This window comes from Typopeltis vanoorti, chromosome 3 (assembly GCF_054136105.1).
Source record: "Typopeltis vanoorti isolate ZY-2024b chromosome 3, IOZ_Tvanoo_1.0, whole genome shotgun sequence".
In the NCBI taxonomy this organism is placed as follows: domain Eukaryota; kingdom Metazoa; phylum Arthropoda; class Arachnida; order Uropygi; family Thelyphonidae; genus Typopeltis; species Typopeltis vanoorti.
Window position 1 is genome coordinate 117826308 of NC_143551.1, and position 21526 is coordinate 117847833.

The window sequence follows — 21526 nt, forward strand, 5'->3', positions numbered from 1 at the left end:
GTTCATGCCTGATTGTTTTTACTGTATTCAGGGAGCATTGGGCAGCAGTCGTAATATCCTTATTTTGATGGCGGGCACGAATCATCATGATACAAGTTATTCTCTTCCATGATTCAGGTGGGTTCCAGCTATCCATCCTTTCTGACATCTTGTATATGAATGAAGAAGGGTCCAAACTTTTAAATGAAGAGAAGTGTGTGTTAATACATGTAACTTACGGAAAAATATAATTAATTATAAATATGTCAAATTTATCCCGAACACCCTGTATATATATATATATATATATATATATATATATATATATATATATATATATATATATATATATATATATAAAATAAATTAATATTGAAAATATGGAGTGGATAAATTGTTATAATACAACAATATTTAATAGAAATAATTATATTATATAATCCTCTAAAAGGCTCTAAGATATAACTTAAAATATTTTCTTTCTTGATTTCCCAAAAGAAAAATCATTAATTATGTCATCAAAAGATATGCTATGTAACTTATTGCTTTCTATACACATGATGCTAAGTGCAGACAATATTTCTTGAGACATAGTTGCTCTCATTTCATTTTTTATTCTCTTTAGCTGTGAAAATGATCTTTCTCCTGAACAATTTGTTACCATTAAACACAGAAATAGTCATAATATTGCTTCCACATTAGGGGAAAACTAACTCAATCTTGTGTTGAAAATGTTCTTTTTCAGGATAATTCTGCTTGACATACTCATGGAAGTGCCTCAGTTCACTCGTGAGATTAATATCAACATCGTGTGGATACTCTTTTATTAACGTATCTACTGCTTTTTGTAGCTGTACCTCTGAAACTTCTAAATCAACTAAAAATGAAAATTTATTTGCAACATAATTGTAGACTGTTGCTTTTCTCGTTAAATTTGCCTCAAGGAGATCTATGATATGAATGAAGGATTTCACTCGAAATTTGTCTCTTGGAGAAAGCTGTTCATTAGCATCAGGTGAAGCTCCATCATTAGCTTGTTGTTTCTCATCCTCTTTCATTTTACTGTAGACTTATATTCTACACCAGGCAATCTAGATTTAACTTCTTCAAAATCATCAAAATTTTCTCGAATGTTTTTAACATAGTGAGAAAGTGATTTGTACATGTGGTAAGTGCAATCTTTGGATCCTGGAGAGCCATACTGGTTTTGTGAAACTCTGGCAGCAAATTATTCCATAAATGTAGCATAAAAACAAACTCTAGTTCCTCCATTTTTTCCACAGCTTCTAGTTTTGTAGCTCCCTTTTCATTCTTATCATCATAAATGTGACTTAGAGCATCTATGATGGGCTTATAATTCACATTTATGGCAGATGCTGCTTTGACATTTGCTTCCCACCTAGTGTCAGACAGTCTTTTTAGTACTCTGGTATCTGAGTCTGTTTTCAAGAAAGATAACATCACAGACTACCTCTTTGTAGAAGATGAAAAGAAAGTGTATATTTCTTGAACAACAGCAAAAAAGTTTACTGCATCTAAACAGCAATCTACAGCAGCACGGCCGACAAGATTTAGTGAATGACTGGCACACGGAATATATATAGTATGCTTGTTTAACTCAAGTATTTTTTGTTGCATTTCCTTGTATTTGCCAGCCATATTCGCTGCATTATCATATGACTGTCCTCGGCATTTGCTGAAATCAACTTTGCAGTCCTTATTTAGATAATCCACCACCATACCTGCCATACATTCACCACTGTGATTTTCCAACTCTAGGAAAGTCAGAAAACGTTCAACAGGTAAACTATCACCAGGTGATACATACTTTACTATAACAGTTAGTTGATCCACATGGGAAAGATCTGGCATAGAGTCCACAGACAAACTGAAGTATGCCTTTCTCAGATCATCCAAAATTGATTTTCTTACTTTATTAGACATAAGCTGGATCAATTCGTCACATACTGTTTTCGACAAATATGAAGGTTACCCAGATCCTCTGTTTCCATGTTGTTTTATGTGATTGGAAAGAAATGGATCATACTTAGCAATCATTTCTAACAAACCAAAGTAGTTGCCATTATTTCGCGATTCAAAAGTTTCATTGTCTCCACTAAAAGCCAGACCGCATTCCGCTAATGTGCATATCACTGCAACAACATGCTCAAGCACATTCTTACAATAAAGCTATTCTTCTTTTATTTGTTTTGCTAGTCCCAAGTCTAAGGTTTGACCATGCTTTCTTGTCAAGTATGTAAGCAAAGCTCTTCAGAGTGTTCATGACTTTGAATTGCAATGGGATTTTGCCAGTCAGAAAATCCATCAGAAGTTAGTGCTGCAGTTGATGTTGAAAACAGTTTGCAGACAAAGCAATAAATACAACCTGTTGTTGGTGAGTACACAAACCATTCCAGATCATATACTTCACCATTAACCTTCCTATTCTGAAAAAGACCTTTTGAACAATATCTAACCTGATTTTTGAATGAACGCTTAGAGTTTTCAAATGGACCGTTGCAGTGCTGACACTCGCATGGACCTTTTAAGATCCAGTATGGGAGTTCATCCTGTGTGAGGACACCACCATTGACCAATATCACTGAGTTTCATGAATTTTTTTGTTTCAACTGTAGATGTCGGTTCTCCAACAGCAGCAATGCTCACACTGGGATCAATTACAATATTTCCATCAGCTGAGATTCCAGACTCTATGATCTCAGAGACAGTAGGCTGTTGTTTTGGAATTGGCTGCTCTCCCTGGGTCTGTGGATCATCTTTCGTTGCTGCAGTGAAATATATATCAAGTTTTGTTGCTTTTTTGAATTCGTCTTCAAGCTGCTGCTTTCTTTTTCTTTTCTGGTATCCACTTCCAAATGTTCGTTTCATTGTGTGGTTGGAAATGGAATAGCAGAAGTAAATGCTAGAAAATAAAAGATTACAAACATTTTCTAAATAATGATTTTAAAAATTAATTAAAACTTATTTAGGTATTAAAGATAAATATTTTAATTAATGTTTTTGAGAGGGAAAAAACTTCTTTTGTTATATTTTGTATATTTAAAATTATTTAGAAATTATCATCGTGATATGTCTGACTTCATTTGAGTGATTTTTCTACGAATTTTTTTTTTATCAATTTTTATATTTTTTTTGTTTTTTTATTTGAGGCCCCAGCAGATTGCGAGGCCCTAAACTGTAGCTTTTTTAGATTATACGTAAATCTGGTGCTGCTTGCAGACACTCACCACATGCCTCTCTAGGTGAATCATTGATGTTTTCTTTCTAAGGTTCTTGTTTTTTAATCTTTTTCATTATTTCTTGAATAATGTTTGTTTATTTGAGTTTTCAGTTCACCTCTGAAAACTGCTCAGTTTTGATTTGCTTAAAATTTTCTTATATACACTTCCTTTTAGTATGAAATTCAGTTTTATCTTACTTATCACTAAATGGTGATCACTTCCAATCTTTGTTGGGTGTGCTTCTGATTTCATCATCAAATTCCTGCCACAAACCCTCAAGGGATGTACAGGATATGATAGTACTACATGAAAAATTTACATCATTACTAACTTCCTTTCTATAATTTTCCTCCAAATCAGTCTGTTACTTGTCAAGACTCCAACATTATCAGATCTTATATTTCTATCGTCTAAGACACTTTATACTGTATCAATCCACCTATATCTTGGCCTTTCTCTGGGTCGTTTTCCTGCCAACCTGGCAGAGAACACTTGTTTTGCTAATTTTTCCTTGCCCATTCTTTTTAAGTGACCATACCACCTGTGATTAGCTCTGCTAACGCATTCCTGGATGCTGACGATGTCAAGTTCTTTCCTAATATCCTCATTTTTAATATGATATTGCCATCTGTTCATGCCTATAATCTTTCTCAGGACTCTCATATCTGCGGTCTCTAGTCTTTGGTCAAGTGTTTTACTTCTGACCCAGCTCTCAGATCCATTAGTTAAAACTGGTTTGAACACTGTCTTGTATACAGCTAATGCGTTCCAATTAATTTCTCTCTTATTCCATATGAATTTATTCAATTGACTTCCTACCATACCAGCTTTGTTGATTCTGTTGTCTATTTCTATATTTAATTTACATCTTCACAAAAAATCGTGCCTAAGTAGCTGATGTGGTACTTGTTCCACAGGTTCTCCATTCACAACACAGTTAACATTTTCAATGATTCAGCCTATTTTCATTGTCTTTGTCTTTTTATTGCTGACCTTCATACCATATCTATTACAACAGTTATTCAATTTAGTCAGAGAATCTTGCAAACTTGTAGCGGATTTATTTAGACGTATAACATTGTCCCCATAAAGCAAAGAGCTGACATTAACATCTCCAATTCTGATATCATGTTTAATACCACTTTCGTTCATAATGTGATCCATATAGATAATAAATAACAGAGGGGATAATCTCACACCAGATTTAACATTAAACCATCTTCCTGTACTTCCTTCAATTCTAACTGCTGACTTACAACTCAAATAAAGACTAAGTATTGCTTGATATAATGCCCCGTGGACACCATATAACTGTAACGTATTGAATAGTTTCTCTCTTGGCACCTTGTCATATGCCTTTTCCAGATCGACAAAACTTAAATACAGATCTTTGTTATAAGTAAAGATCTGATTATGACAGCCTCTATTTGACCTGAATCCGGCTTGTTCTTCACCAAGCTTTTCTTCCACAATTCTTCTCAACCTTTTCTCAAGTATACTTGCATATATCTTCCTAGGAACACTCAGTAGGGATATACTACCTCTGTAATTCTCACATTCGGTTTTATTTCCCTTTTTATATATGGGTACTATGAGAGCTCTACTCAATCATCGGGAATTCTTTCCTCTGTCCACGCCTTCTGAACTATGCAGTGCAGCCACTGCAAGACTTTTATTCCACCATACTTCAGCATTTCTGGTCGAATATCATCTACTTCTGTTGCCTTTCCACATTTCAAGCCTTTGATGGCTTTTTCTACTTCAAGTATGGATATGTATTAGTGACTGTATGCCTCTTGAGTGTTTTTTTACCACTGTGCTATCACTGGTTATTTCTTTTAGCAATTTTTCGAAGTAATTACTCCATACTTCAAATATATCATTTTCTCCATTTTTTTCTCACCTTTATCATCTCTAACTCGTTTTACAGCACTCTTTCCTCCATTCCTAAGCTTCTTCAACAACCTCCAGAATATCTTACCACCTTCTTGATATTTATTTTCTATGTTCTTGCCAAAGTCCTCCCATGACTTTTGTTTAGCTAGTTTTACACACTGTTTAGCTTTCTTACATTTGTCTCTGTATTCTCTAAGAGCACAAGCTGACTTATTTGACAGGAACTTTTGATATGCTTTCTTCCTTTCCTTCACTGCCTCTTTAACTTCCTGTGTCCACCATGGAGTTCTGATTTTTTTATCCTTGCAGACAACATCACCACATGCCTCTCTAGCTGAATCAATCAGGGTTTTCTTCAAGGCTTGTCACTGAATCTCCAAGGTTTGGTTCTTGTTCTCAAACTCTTTCATTTTATCTTCAATAATCTTTGTGTATTTTAGTCTACAGTTCACATCTGAGAGCTGCTCAACTTTTATTTGCTTTAAAACTTTCCTACATGTTATTCTTTTCAATATGAAATTCAATTTTATCATGCTCGAGACTAAATAGTGATCACACTCCAATTTCAAATCCTCCGTACACTCTGGTGTCCTGCACCAGGGAGAAAACATCACTATCAACAATAACTTAGTCAATGAGACTTTTCTTATTCCTTGCCTGTTCTCTTCATGTGCACATTTTTATGTTGGAACATGGTGTTAGTAATAACAAATCCATGTCCAGAGCAGAAATCCAACAGATATTTGCCATTATTATTAGTTTCTTTCTTTTCTCCAAATTTTCCCAAAATGTTTTTGTATGTCTGACAATCATTTCATACTCTGATCTGATTTTACTATCTAAAAGCAGATTCTACTTGATTGAGGTAATTATATAGCAGAGTTACATGTCACTCAGCTTACACTTGTGCATATAAAAGAGATTCACTACCAAAAGTGCGAAAAGTGTGTAATTTATACAGACTCTTTGAGTTCTTTACAGGCTGTTTACTCTCCTATGTATATAATCCACATCCTGTGCTATGTGAGGTGTTATAACTATTGTACAAAATGAAGAGACCCTTAATTTTGACGTTTGGTTGTGCTGGATTCCTAGCCACATTGAAATTAAGGGAAATGAAACTGCAGGTCATATGTTTTCCATGTGTTTCCTAGATCAGGTCATACATTTTCCATGTGCTGTTTGACAGTTTCTTATACAGACTACAGACATTTTATAAATCAAAGCAAATGGCCCAATAGCAGTCATCATGGCAGGAAGCATCAACAAAAAAATTGCATGATATTAAGTCTGAAATTAAGTATTAGCAGGTCATACGTTTTCCATGTGTTTCCTAGATCAGGTCATATGTTTTTCATGTGCTGTTTGACAGTTATACACCCTACAGACATTTTATAAATCAAAGCTAATTGCCCAGTAGCAGTCATGAAATTAAATATTAGCAGTTTAGTCAACATAGAAACAGAAGAGAGGAAGATGTTCTTGTTAGGCTCTACATAGGTCAGTCTTCTTACATATTTTATTTACTGATGACCTGCCTATGTGTGAAAAATGCAACACACACATCTTATCATTTGTCTTATTCTGGTGGAATGAAAGCACTCCATGAGAGGAGAAATGATATTTTTGCTTATCTGGCTGAGCCATATACATTCCAACAGATGTTATCAGATTCAGACAAATTGCATGATATTTTTAAACTTTTTACAAAGAATTAATTTATACAAACACATTTGATTATAAATTCTAGTTATAGGTGGATACTGCAGTGCTTAACTTAATTGTACATACATATTATCAGAGCCGTTGCCAGATTAGATCGCACCCTGAGGTAAACAATTTAATATCGACGCGGATGGATTATAAGACAAAAACATAAGGAAATCTCCAATTGCTATTTTGTTTTTATTACAAGAGAAACATTAATGCAAAATAATTACATAATAATATTAATTAAATGTTTGCTATACGGGAATATCGCACAGTAAAATTGTTTATAAGCTCTTCTAAATTTAAGTTATAAGCTATGTCCGCTTCTATCGATATAGTTGCTAGACCAACCAATCTTTCTTGGGTCATTGCTATTCTCAAATACTTTTTAATCAGTTTAAGCTTGGAAAAACTTTCTGCACTTGCTACGCTTATAGGAATTGTTAGGGTAGTGATGGTGCCTACCACAATATGGCTGACTGAGCGTCCTTATTAAGGTCGCCATAAGGCAGACTGCTTCTATGCTACACCCTGTCGATGGTACTGCATGCTATTTACTAACTTATCCCTTTATGACTGTTTGGAGGAAATGCCAACGAGATACTAGGTGGAAGATGTTCTTCATCACTCGGTGAAATACCACCACCCAGCTTAGCGGGGGTCTGAAGGAGCAAATGCTATGTTTGGTCTCCAGAGCAGGGTTTCCAATTTCTATTCCCCCCCCCCCCCACACACACTTTCTTCATGTAGTGTGAGTGATACCCTTCAAGGCCATGACAACATCTACTTAGAGACCTATTATCTCCTCCATTTCGAGGGTACATCAGTTAAAAACGGTGGTGCCGCAGGCTGGCTGCCATTTAGTACATGGGCCCGAACCTGTCAGTATCAAATCAGGAGGCTTACCGGTCAAATGGTGCATAATCCTGGTGCCACATACTCTGCTAGGTTGTGCCTGGAGAGGGAGGCCGAGTAGTGGTATGTGGGGCATTGTCGATGTCATGTCATGTATGGAGACTGGTTTTTCTCTGTATGGATGTTATGTCTGAGAGTCTGTTTCTCTCATTGCACATCCTCACCATATTTTTCCAGCTAATCACAATTAAACGTTTGAAGTCTTCTACAAACAATGACAGTAACACTGCAACAAAAATGAATCTCCTTCATAAACCAATCCCATCAAAACAGTCTCATCACAACAGACAAAACACACAAACCAAGCTTGAATCTCTTCACTAAAAACTCACTTTCACATGCACTTTACTAACATCCATTGACATAACACAAACATAAATGATGTTCACCACCACTTGCAGTCTTCCAGACCAGATGTCCTATTCCTCACAGAAACACAGATTGCAACCACATCTTCTACTGCCCGTATCCACTGTGCACAAACTACACACTTCACGATTCATTTTGCCGCATGGGTTGCACCTGTGCTTTTGTGAAATCCGACATAGCCTGTCACAGAATGGCTAATTTAGAATTTACAATCACTTGATTCTCATCTTTCCTCTCTCTCTCTCTCCTTATCTTTTGCTTCACTTTTTACTTCCTCTGCCTTCTTGCTTACATCACTTATTGTTCCTCCTTGCAGCAATAGTCTCTCTAACTGACTCACACTAAATCCATTCAAATGCAACCTGTCACTTTTGTCCATTTCCATCCTTCTCTCAGATGCATCCCACACATTCACAAACTCTCCTCTGTTCTCTTTGCACAGCTCTGCCTAAACATACCATTCATGATCCCTACTTTCTGTCTCAGCTCACCTTTATCATACATAGCAACAGACCACCCTTCTAACCATGCTGTTATCTTTCACTATCCTCTACAACCTCATGATATCCATTCTAACATGCTCTTTATGTCCAACCAAGTCATTTGTTCCAACAATCACACCATCAGCTTGCTTGCTCGTCTGCTTCTCTTATCTAATGCATCAGTTGTCCTGCTAATTCTCCCTCCTGGAAAGCACATCTTATGGTATCTCTCATTTATTACACCTCTAATAATGGAATCTCCATACATTGCTATTCCTGCATCATTCGTCACCTCTTTCTCTGCTTTCCTTCGTCCTAACTTTTTGTACTCCTTCATTCATTCTTATCCACCAAACGTCTCATCTCACTATGCATATTTTTCATTTCACTTCTCATTCTGATCAATTCATTTTTCAAGTTTTGCATCCTGGCAATTACATTCTGTCAGTCTAGTCTATCGTTCATTTGTTTCATTTCTTAATTCTGACTTTCCTTCACTTCCAGAGTGTCACTCGCTTTTGTTTCTTCAGCTGTACATTCTTTTGCTTCCATTCTGTGATTTATACAACCATTTGTTTCCATTCCATCATTCATAGAGTTGTTTTTCTCCTGCAATTATGCACTCTTTCATTCTGTCTGTCAGTTTTGGTTTTGCTGATAACTTGTAGTCCAACAGAATATTCAACTCCTACATAAAAACATATTATACACAAACATACATACTTTTATAACTACAATAACTTAAAGTAATTGAAGTAAAAATTCATATCTTTTATTAATGAGAATCTGTCATTTAATTGAAATATTTGTGTTTTACAGGTGTCTCCTATACTTATTGCACTTGCTTCTCAAATTTTCTAGGATTTTTCAGTCATATGCATTGAAAGTTCATGAATGTTTAAAAAATGTTGAGAAGTGAAATAAAATTTATTTGCAGTCTCAAATATGAAATCACTGGTTTTATATTTTTATTAGTATTTCCCATTTTTTGTTAACTTTGATTTTAGAAGCCTATTTTTAACTGCTTACTTGACTTATAATAGCTGCGATTTGTTTAAAGCATTGTACAACACCAAAAGTTTTGTTTGATACAACTGTTTACCACACACACACACTCTACCATGTATATGCCTCTTTTAAATGTTTAACATATGAGTTGGCATCAACTGAAATCATTTTAATGTACTCTCTGTTGTACTGCTTATGGCTGTATATATTTTGATCATTTTGCAATATGAAATTTTCTAGCATTTGATATTGCATGACTTATTAAGTATACAGTATTTCAGTTTATAGGTCTCTCCTATGCTCAGTACTCTTGTTCTAGGAATTTTTAGCCATACCTTATGAAAATTTGTTTGCCTAAAATTATGCAAATCACAGTTCAACAAAGCACATATGAGGCAGTATAATGATAAATATGGAACCTATTTTTTTTTTTTTTTAAGATTGAACTGTATAAAAAAATATTTCTGTTGTGGTATAAATGAACTTTGCTTTCTCAGAGACTGATGACATTCGTTTATAATGGGACAAGAGAGAGCACCGTGCCATGCAGAAATTTCGTGCTTGCATTTTAGCAGATGCACTACATATCATGAAGGTTCTTTAATTGAAACCAAATTTGCATAGAGGGGATGGAAATTGTGTTTGTTTTAGGATATATTAGAAAACAATAATGAAGGAGAGCACTGTATTTGGTTGGTATAACTGAAGTGACCAAAGGTGTAAATATGTGAATCATCATTAATAAGCCATGTGAGAATTGCAAATGTAAAGGAAAGAACAAGTGTAAGTATAAATAAGGACAAACGAATTATTAATAATTAACATTTGTGATATTATATTACATTCACTCCATCCAGCAATATACAGTAATATTACTGAAATAGAGAGCCAAAAGGCTTCACTTTGGCGAGGCAAAATTATTTAAATTAAGTGGATATTGAATCCAACATTATTTCAAAGCCGAATAAAGAAACTGCAAGAGTTTCATGCTGAATATAGATAGAAACTATAAAAGTTTCGGTGGATCCAAGCATAAGTAAACCTTTTCATGACAGGGGTAACTCGTAGCAAAGGTGGGTTAAGCTCCGATCACTGTCCTTGGTATTTTCCCATAATGTAAAACACATCTCCTAGGAGATATATGATGTTATACATTATGTGTATTGGGGAGGGGGGGGGTTCCATGCCCAGACTGGTTTTGAATCCAACATTATTTCAAAGCCGAATAGAGAAACTACAAGCGTTTCAGAGAAACTGCAAGAGTTTCATGCCAAATATAGATAAAAACTATAAAAGTGTCAGCAGATCCAAGCATAAGCAAACCTTTTCAAGACAGAAGTCTTTTGGCTCTCTATTTCAGTAATTCTTGGTGGCTTTTGTGATGTGAAACCTCTTGGCAATTCATATGGTAAAATATAAGCTCTGCATCACTACAACCCAAGTATTTACAATTTGGGTCTGCTTACTCACTAATGAGACCTCAACAAAGGTCGAAACCAGTCTGGGTAGTGACCCCCCCCAGAATGTATAACATCATACATCTAATAGGAGATGTGTTTTACATTATGGGAAAATACCAAGGATAGTGATCAGAGCTTAACCCACCTTTCCTACGAGTTGCCCCTGTCATGAAAAGGTTTGCTTACGCTTGGATCTGCGAAAACTTTTATAGTTTCTATCTATATTTGGCATGAAACTCTTGTAGTTTCTCTATTCGGCTTTGAAATAATGTTGGATTCAATATCCACTTAATTTGAATAATACAGTAATATAATATTATATTATATTGCTGGGTGGAGTGAATGGCATGTGATCCTATAAATTCTAGACATGCATAAGTGAATTTATGATGGCATAATGAAAAAAGATGGAAATAAATTTGTTTGCAAAGTATAAATAACTAACCAATAATAAACATCTGCTGTATACATTTGGTAGTTTAGTAATTAACTATAGGGTGGGGCCTAATTCAATGAACTAATGTTGATCAGGTGATTCATTTAGGCATGTTTCGAATACATATGGGTTGATGGAGTAGCAAATCATTTTGTAAAATTAGTTGTGCTGGTTATGTGTATTTATTTCTCTGTTTTCTTTATATTTCACTTCATATTCTAAGAATTTCTTTACTAAGGCTAAGGATCAGTATACATTTTACACAGTAATAGAATACACAATGTCCAATCATTATTAAAATTATTCACACTTTAGTGAATCCTACGTTCATTACATTTTTTTTGTCCTCAATTCTTCTCTCCTATCAATGATAGATATCTCACATATGCTAGTATTTTGTTGTAGATCAACCACTTCTTATAATACATAGAAGTATTCATTTTTATTGAGGAATAAATACATTTTTTATGACGTCTGTTGTTTCCGAAGACTGGAATAAAAAGTGTTCCTATAACGTGATGAACATTTCAACAGATGCTATTCTGTAGAAGCAAGAAAAACAAGTAGTTCTGTTTATCACTAAATACAGTACTGAGACATTTACATTCTATGTACTATATTTAGCAATGACTAATGTGACTCTGTGCTGCATGCATGCAAGCAAAACAGATTTCTTGTAGCACTAAACATAGCAACTAACTAAAGACATTTATTCTAACATCGTCTTTCAAATTTTCAATTCAAGAAAATATGTATAACAACTGTATATAATGCAAGCATATATAGAAAGCATACAATTTATGTACACCAAAAATATCAGTATGAAAATATATATATATATAACTTGAAATCAGTTTGAATTACATTTGAGATATTTGATATCATCCAGACACTTTACAAATGCTAATTTTACAAATAAACTTCTACTGAAAAAAAAAGTTGCAACTAACATGCCAATAAGTATTGTGAAAATGCAACTATATACCGCAGAAACAGCATACATATGCTTAAGCTAGTTCCTGCCAATGGTTTGTGCAGACTCCAATGTGCAAACATGTTAAGGAGGCTGGAATTACTGTTTGCTTATAGTGATGATAAAAAAATGTCACTAGATGTCAGTCTAACACTATGCATGACACACACACAACATTCTAAATTAGTTTCTAAAAGTGATCGAGGTAAAGAGCCATTTTACTGAATTATTTGTCTTTAACATAGTCCTGATTTAACTCTATTGAGTTTGGAATAACAACATGATGGAATAATTATTACACAGACGCTTTCCAAATTATTGAGACACTCTTTTTAATAAACGCAGCAACCAGTATTTTCAAAATTGTTAATATATATATATATATATATATATATAATTAAAATGTAAATTTAATATCCCAGTTTAAATGTATTACCATTACCTAATTAAATTAATTTTATAACCTAGTTTGATTTTATGTACAAACTATTGCCAAAAATGATTCACAGTGTAGCAGAAAGGAATCATAATTTTATAAAATAAGAAAATAATAATAAAATATATAAAAGTTTTTATTTATTTCATTAATCTATGCCAAAAAAAATTACAGCAGAAACATTAATATTTTCATCATCATCAAATTCCTAAGATATACCCTCAAGGGGGTGTACAGGATATGAAAAATTTACATCATTACTAACTTCCTATCTACAATTTTCCTCAAAATCAGTCTGTTACTTGTCAAGACTCCAATATTATCATTATCAGATCTTATATTTCTATCGTCTAAGGCACTTTGTACCGTATCAATCCACCTATATTTTGGTCTTCCTCTGGGTCGTTTTCCTGCCAACCTGGCAGAGAACACTTGCTTTGCTAATCTTTCCTCGCCCATTCTGTTTAAGTGACCATACCACCTGAGATTAGCTCTGCTAACGCATTCCTGGATGCTGACAATGTCTAGTTCTTTCCTAATATCCTCATTTTTAATATTATATTGGCATTGATGCCAACTGTTCATGCCTCCAATCTTTCTCAGCACTCTCATATCTGTGGTCTTTGGTCAAGTGTGTTACATCTGACATAGTTTTCAGATCCATAAGTTAAAACTGGTTTGAACACTGTCTTGTATACAGCTAATTTAGTGTTCCGACTAATTTCTCTCTTATTCCATATGAATTTATTCAATTGACTTCCTACCATACCAGCTTTGTTGATTCTGTTCTCTATTTCCATATTTAATTTACCATCTAAAATAGTGTCTAAGTAGCTGAAATGTTTTACTTGTTCCACAGGTTCTCCATTCACAACACAGTTGATATTTTCAACGATTCTACCTATTTTCATTGTCTTTGTCTTTTTATTGCTGACCTTCATACCACATCTATTACAACAGTTATTCAATTTAGTCAGGGAATCTTGCAAACTTGTAGCGGATTTATTTAGAAATATAACATCGTCCGCATAAAGGCAAAGAGCATGCATTAACGTCTCCAATTCTTATATCCTGTTTAATACCACTTTCCTTCATAATGTGATCCATATAGATAATGAATAACAGAGGGGATAATGTACATCCTTGTTTCACACCAGATTTAACATTAAACCATCTTCCTGTACTTCCTTCAATTCTAACTGCTGACTTGCAACTCAAATAAAGACTAAGTATTGCTTGATATAATGCCCCATCGACACCATATAACTGTAGCATGTTGAATAGCTTCTCTCTTGGCACCTTGTCATATGCCTTTTCCAGATCGACAAAACTTAAATACAGATCTTTGTGTAAAGATCTGATTATGACAGCCTCTATTTGATCTGAATCCGGCTTGTTCTTCACCAAGCTTTTCTTCCACAATTCTTCTCAACCGTTTCTTAAGTATACTGGCATAAATCTTGCCAGGAACACTGAGTAGGGAAATACCTCTCTAATTCTCACATTCAGTTTTATATCCCTTTTTATATGTGGGTACTATGAGAGCTCTACTCCAATCATTGGGGATTCGTCCCTCTGTCCACGCCTTCTGAACTATGCATTGCAGCCACTGTAAGACTTTTATTCCACCATACTTCAGCATTTCTGGTCGAATATCATCTACTTCTGCTGCCTTTCCACATTTCAAGCCTTGGATGGCTTTTTCTACTTCAAGTATGAATATGTATTCCAGACTGTATGCCTGGTCAGTGTTATTTTACTACTGTGCTATCACTGCTTGTTTCATTTAGCAATTTTTCGAAATAATTACGCCATACTTCAAGGATATCTTTTTCTCCCGTTTTCATGTCACCTTTATCATCTCTAACTCCTTTTACAGCACTCTTTCCTCCATTCCTAAGCTTCTTCAACAACCCCCAGAATATTTTGCCACCTTCTTGATATTTATTTTCTATATTCTTGCCAAAGTCCTCCCATGACTTTTGTTTAGCTAGTTTTACACACTGTTTAGCTCTCTTACATTTGTGTGTGTATTCTCTAAGAGCACAAGCTGACTTATTTGGAAGGGGTGGTGAAGCGCAATACATAGCCTCTCCCACTCAAATGTTAACCTCACCTTCCCGTGGTCCATCATGTTCAAAGTACAAACGAGCGACCGAGTATGGGCGGTATAACCTTAACACCCTAACAGAGTAAATGCTGTTAGATCTGCCTGTCCAGGGGCATTAGGTAGCAGCCCTACCACTGGACTTACCCAGTGACAGGTTAGTAACCTGCCCTGGAGAAATTCAAAATACTTTCAAGTTTCATGCAAGGCCACATAACAATAATTGGTGCATATGCACCAGAAGAGGGAAAAGAAGAAGACAGTAATATATTTTATAAAGAATTACAGAATGCCATAGATAAAACAAACAAAACTGACTATTTACTGCTAGCAGGAGACTTAAATGCCAGAATAGGAAACAAAAAATACAAAACAAACATAGGTAAATTTGGCGAAGATACATGTAATCAAAATGGTCGCAGATTGCGCGATTTTGTCATTTATAATAATATGAGAATAATGAATTCAGTATTTAAGCACAAGGAAATACATAAATATACTTGGTCAGCCAGAGGATACAAATCAGTAATTGACTATGTTATCACAAATTTTAAATTAGTGGAGTTAATTTTAGACATAAGAGCATATCAAGGCTTTGAATTAAACTCTGATCATTATATGGTATCAGCAAAAATTCGTTTTAAACCAAAGTGGCTAAAAACACATAGAATTGAAAATTCTTACCAGCCAAGCTACAAAATTTCTTCATTACAGAATCCTCAAGTTAGACAACAATATCAAAAATGCACAAACTTAAAAACAGAAACCACACATTAATCAAGTGACATAGAAGATGAATGGGAAAATTTGAAACAAATTCTCACAAAAGCAGCAACAGAAACCTTAGGAATAAGGCACAAGTGGATAAAGAGGACTATGAGACTGGAACAAAGAAATAGAAAATATAATAAAAACCAAAAAGGACAGTTACCAGAAATGGCTAAATTTCAAAAGAATAGAAGCAGAAATAGAGTATAAAAGAAATAGTGCAATTGCAAAACGAGAAGCAAGGAAAAAACATAGAGAAAGATGGAACAATTTCGTAACAGAACTAGAAAAGGATTTATTTAAGCCACAACCCAAAACCTATAAAGTAATAAAATACATGAATAAAGAAATAAAAGAAAAGATAAAAATACAAACAATAGATTTAGAAAAATGGGTGATCTATTTCCAAAATCTCTGGACAGATGAGAACAATGAATTAAAATTTTATAAGACAAAGAATGACCTAATAGAAAATATCACAATGTTAGAACTGAAAAATATAATAAAGAAGATGAAAAATAGGAGAACGCCAGGAGAAGACAATATAAATATAGAATATGGTTTGGATGTCCCGAAAAACCCCTAACTCTTGGAAAAAAGCACTGGTTATCCCAATCTATAAAAAAGGAAATAAAGACAATTGCAGTAATTATAGAGGAATTAGCCTGCTGAATACAGGATATAAAATATATGCAGGAATATTAAAAGAGAAACTAAGCAGCATTGTAGAAAATAAATTACTAGAAGAACAAAACGGTTTCCGAAAAGGCCGATCCTGCATAGATCCAATTTTTACTTTAAAATTATTAATAAAAAAGAGAAGAGAATTTCAAAAAGAAACACGTGGCATTTATTGATTATGAAAAAGCCTTTGACAAAATTAGTAGACAAAAATTGTTTAAAATATTAACCGATTTAAACATACTAAACCAACTTTTACAATCTATTCAAGAAATATATACAGGAAATAAAATAGCAGTTAAATTAGAACACACCTCAGAATGGAAAGATATATCAAGAGGGGTATGACAAGGATGTACCCTCTCACCTCTGCTTTTCAATATATATATATATATATATATAAATGAAATAATAACAATCTGGAAACAGCATAACCCATTTGGTATACAAATGAAGATAGATACACTACTATTTGCAGATGATCAAATAGTATTAGCTACATCAGAAGATGACTTACAAAGATCATTAAAATCATTAAATGATATCTCAAAGCAATATAATATGACAATATCCAAAGAAAAAACAAAAATAATGGCGTTCAAAGGAGAAAACCCAATAAGAAGTAAAATAGTGATAGATAATAAAATACTAGAACAAGTAAACACTTTCAGATACTTGGGATGTGATCTATCATATGAAGCAGAAAAAGACATAGACACTAAAATATCAAACTTTGTCAAAGTAAATGGCATAATAAATAATATATTTAAGCCATCCCTGGTACAAAAACACTAGAATCAGACTATATAATATCTTGTCAAAACCAACTCTACTATACGGAAGCGAAACATGGACCATGAAAAGGAAAGATGAAAAACGAATTCAAACAGCAGCAATGAAGTTCCTCAAAAAAACAGCTGGATATACCAAGTCGGACCACAAAACAAATGAAGAAATCTTACAATCCCTGAAAATAAAACCAATTAATCACTACATAAGACAGTATAAACAAAAATGGCTAGAACATTTAAATCGAATGGACAACAGCAGACTACCAAAAATATTATACAGATACAAAATAAGTGGAAAAAGAAGAATCGGAAGACCAAGAAAGAGATGGCATGAGACCGGAACAGGCCACATGGCCTAAATTCCATGTTCGGAAGAAGAAGAAGACATTTGTGTGTATTCTCTAAGAGCACAAGCTGACTTATTTGCCAGGAACTTTTGATATGCTTTCTTCTTTTCCTTCACTGCCTCTTTAACTTCCTGTGTCCACCATGGAGTTCTGATTTTTCTATTCTTACAGACAACCTTACCACATGCCTCTCTGGCTGAATCAATCAGGATTTTCTTCAAGGCTTGCTACTGATTCTCCAAAGTTTGGTTCCAGTTCTCAAACTCTTTCATTTTTTTTTCAATAATCTTTGTGCATTTTAGTCTACAGTTTACATCTGAGAGCTGCTCAACTTTTATTCACTTTAAAACTTTCTTTCTTGTTCTTCTTTTCAATATGATATTTAATTTTATCCTGCTCAAGACTAAATAGTAATCACTTCCACTTTCAAATCCTCTGTACACTCTGGTGTCATGCACCAGAGAGAAAACATCACTATCAACAATAACATAGTCGATGAGACTTTTCTTATTCCTTGCCTCTTCTCTCCATGTGAATTTGATTGCAAATGAATCAGTATGTAGGTTGTGCAGAAGGAATGGTGTGGAGTGGAGACCTATGGACTGAATGTGATGAATGGAAGGACTTACATAATGCAGATAGGTTGCACTTTTAATAGATTTTGAGATAGCTCTCTCAAGAAAGCATTGTTCACTCAGAGCATGCAAGTGCAAAGTCAGGAGAATAATGCTGTTAGAGTGAATGCAGACGTGCATCTGTGTGTGTGTGTGTCTGTCACCCATGAGGTGAGTGAGTGTGAGAATGACCAAGTGGTCTCCATTCTCAAATATGAAATTTGAATGGAATGAATACAAGGTTATAGGTATGCGAGGACCAATGGGAGATGCTACCATTTATATATACTAATGCAAAAGAAGTATCAGGATTATATAAAAGTGAGGAGTTTTGGGTGCTGGTTGGTGTGACCTCACCAAAAGTTACAGGCATTAGTGAGACTTTGCTGATAGCAGATGTAGTTACATGGATAGAATGTGAGGATATAGCATTTTCATTGAAGTTATAAAAAAATAGGATGGGTATTGCTGATGACATCAGATTAACTGCTGCCACAATGAGTAGGGGATCTGGAAGATGCATGTGAATGGCAATTTATTTGAAGCAATCTGGTGTGAGATAGAGGTAGCCTCTGTAGCACTGTCTTGTCTTAAGCTTTACACAAACCATTGAGGTTCTTTTGCTGAGGACTTCACAACCGCGACTGTCTCGCGGATAATGTGGTTAGCCCTATGCCTCCTGGTATGTCTTATATCTGTCAATGCATGTGTTCACAAGGCCGGTTTGCCTGTCCTAGGGGGTATGAAAAACCTGAGTTTCTGTATGCGACTGGTCACCTTTAGTTAAAAGAGACCAGACAAATGTTCCTCATGTCATGGACAGAAAACGACCCAGGTCATTCTGACAAAGGGCTTTGTCTATACCAAGTGAGCTACGGAGGCTCCATGAGGTCAGCATATATTGTCTGCTAATTGTGTGTTCTGGCTGGACTGTTTTGCACAATGAAAAAAACCTTTATAATTCTGTATGACTTCATATGGAGGTAAGAAGATGTTCTACCAAGATGTTTTTTTTGTTGTTTTTTCTACAGATATCTCAATGGATATTATTTATTTAGTTTGGATTCTATTTTACTTTTAAACAAGCTAAACCTGATCAAATTTCAGGTGATATCAATACACAGATTTCATATCGCTGAACCACCACTTTTAATTTTGATTTAAAATACGTTTAGTACTGTTAACATGGTTATTAGGATAAAAACCAGTAAATAAAAGAATAATAATGGCAAGATTTGCATCAAGATTATTAGCATCACAATAGTTCTGGTCTAGTCACCCACTTCAAAGAAGTACTGGAAAAAAATAATGATGATTCTATAGCAATTTGAAAATAATCTTGAAATCAGTGCCAAAAAAAAAAATAGACTAATCATTGGAAGAGATTACGATGCGCAGATCGAGAAGGATAATGAATGATGATGGGAAAGAATAATAGACAAATATGGATATGGAGAAATCATTGAAAGAGGAGAAAATATGCTTGATTCAGCCTTGAAATATGACAAGGTAATTCGCAACACAAAATTCCAGACAAAAAACAAAACAAAATATGATGGTCAACTGATGGAAGAACTTGATAGGCGTGAGACTCAAGCAAGTGATGGGACACAGTTCAGCAGTATCGATCATTTCAAGGCAACATGGAATCGGATCATAGCTAAGTGATTGTCAATCTCAAATTGAAACTCAAGCGAAAATAGAAACAAAGCTATGTGTGCAATCAACAGCTGCGAAACAAGCAATCCAGAGACAAATTAGACGTGGATTCACAGGAGATATCATGCCAATTCCAGAGAGATTTTTGTGGAAATGGAAGAACAATATAGAGCAAAATGTAATGAAGTGAAGAAGCCGGTTAGAAGAGAGAAATACAATAGTGGAACAAGAGAAGTATACCAGATGATTAGAAACATCAACAAGAAAGGAAGGCGCCCAAAGTAGCAAGCTATAAGAGATTAAAATCTTGATGAACACAAGAAATAAGAGAGAAAGAGAGAGATGGGCAAGACACTGTTCAGAGTTATATGAGACAGGGAGATGTTGAGGTCCAAAAGAGGTTAAATTCATGAATCGAAATATCACCAAGCACAGGGGAAGAAACAAATATATTTGTGGGATGAAGTTGTAAAGGCAATCAGAAAACTAATGGGGGAAAAAATCTAGAAGGTGAGCAATTTGGATTTAGAAGATACAGAGGTACTGTTGACCAACTGTTAAGATTCGTTGTGGATAAAGCACTACGTAAAAACAAAAGTGTTTATATATGTTTTGTTGACTTTAAGAAAGCGTTCGACACTATATATATATAGAAAGAGAGAAGTTAGGTACCTCATATGCTTAGGGTGCAACATGGCACTCGATGTACACAAAAAGAGAGATAAGATCTGGGATAACAAAAGCGAAAGTAAACTTACAGGCAATGAAAAAGATAAGGAAAAGAGGTCATATACCTCGCATACTTAGGGTGCAACATGGCACGCGATTTACACTATAAAAAAAAGGGATAACAAGCAAAAGTAAACCTACAGGCAATGAATAAGATAAGGAAAAGTAAATCAATAAACATTTCTACAAAACTGAGACTGCTAGAAACGCATATGCGCAATTGCGCTCTCAATGGTTGTGAGACATAGATAATGGTCTGAGAGTCTAGGAGACGAATATTGGCGTTTGAAAGAACTTGTAGAGAGATTTTGCGAACTGGAAGCGTTGTAGTCCTGCCCATAAATGGAACATTACAACATACAGGAACACTTCTGTGACTGCAACACACCAATCCCGGAACATTTAAGCAATAAGAAATACTAATCAAAAGATAAACAGGGAAAATAGAAACAGCAGCCCACGCTCTTGAACAGAAACATACCCACAAATCGACAAAGCCGTAATAGTAGACATACAGGAAAATGAAACAATGCTTAGAATATCGGAAACAATAGCCGTAAAAGTGACAAAAACTCAATAAACGTTCACCGTCCCTATATAATCTTCGAGAGTTGGAAGCTCCACAACATAAAAATTAGGTCAAGACCAATAGAAAACAACACATACACCCAAATCAAAAACACTAAGCAGATATGACGTAGCCTCGAAGACGACACTCAATCGAAACATCTCACATCCCAGTTACTCCCACCTTTAACCTTGATTCATCATATTTTATCCTCCGTTCCCCGAAAAAATTTCTATCTTTCATCTTCTTCCCAAAGAATTCACAGTCCACCCTTGAAATCGCCCTTATCCGCAATTCTTCCACATCTTTCTATTTCCACCAACCCTTCCTTTCTGTCATACTTCAGCAGTGGTATA

At 34.7% G+C, this 21526-nt stretch overlaps 1 protein-coding gene across 2 annotated transcripts in view; it reads left to right on the forward strand.

Annotated features, from left to right (window-relative positions):
- Positions 1-9544, forward strand: part of Rpp14a (Ribonuclease P/MRP subunit p14 a) — a 51492-nt gene extending 41948 nt beyond the window's left edge. For both annotated transcript variants that reach the window (XM_090415924.1, XM_090415925.1), the window contains exon 5: positions 9413-9544. In XM_090415924.1, the coding sequence (XP_090272050.1) occupies positions 9413-9454 (42 nt within the window). In that variant the 3' untranslated portion in view covers positions 9455-9544. The remainder of the gene's footprint in view (positions 1-9412) is intronic.
- The last annotated feature ends 11982 nt before the right edge of the window (positions 9545-21526 follow it).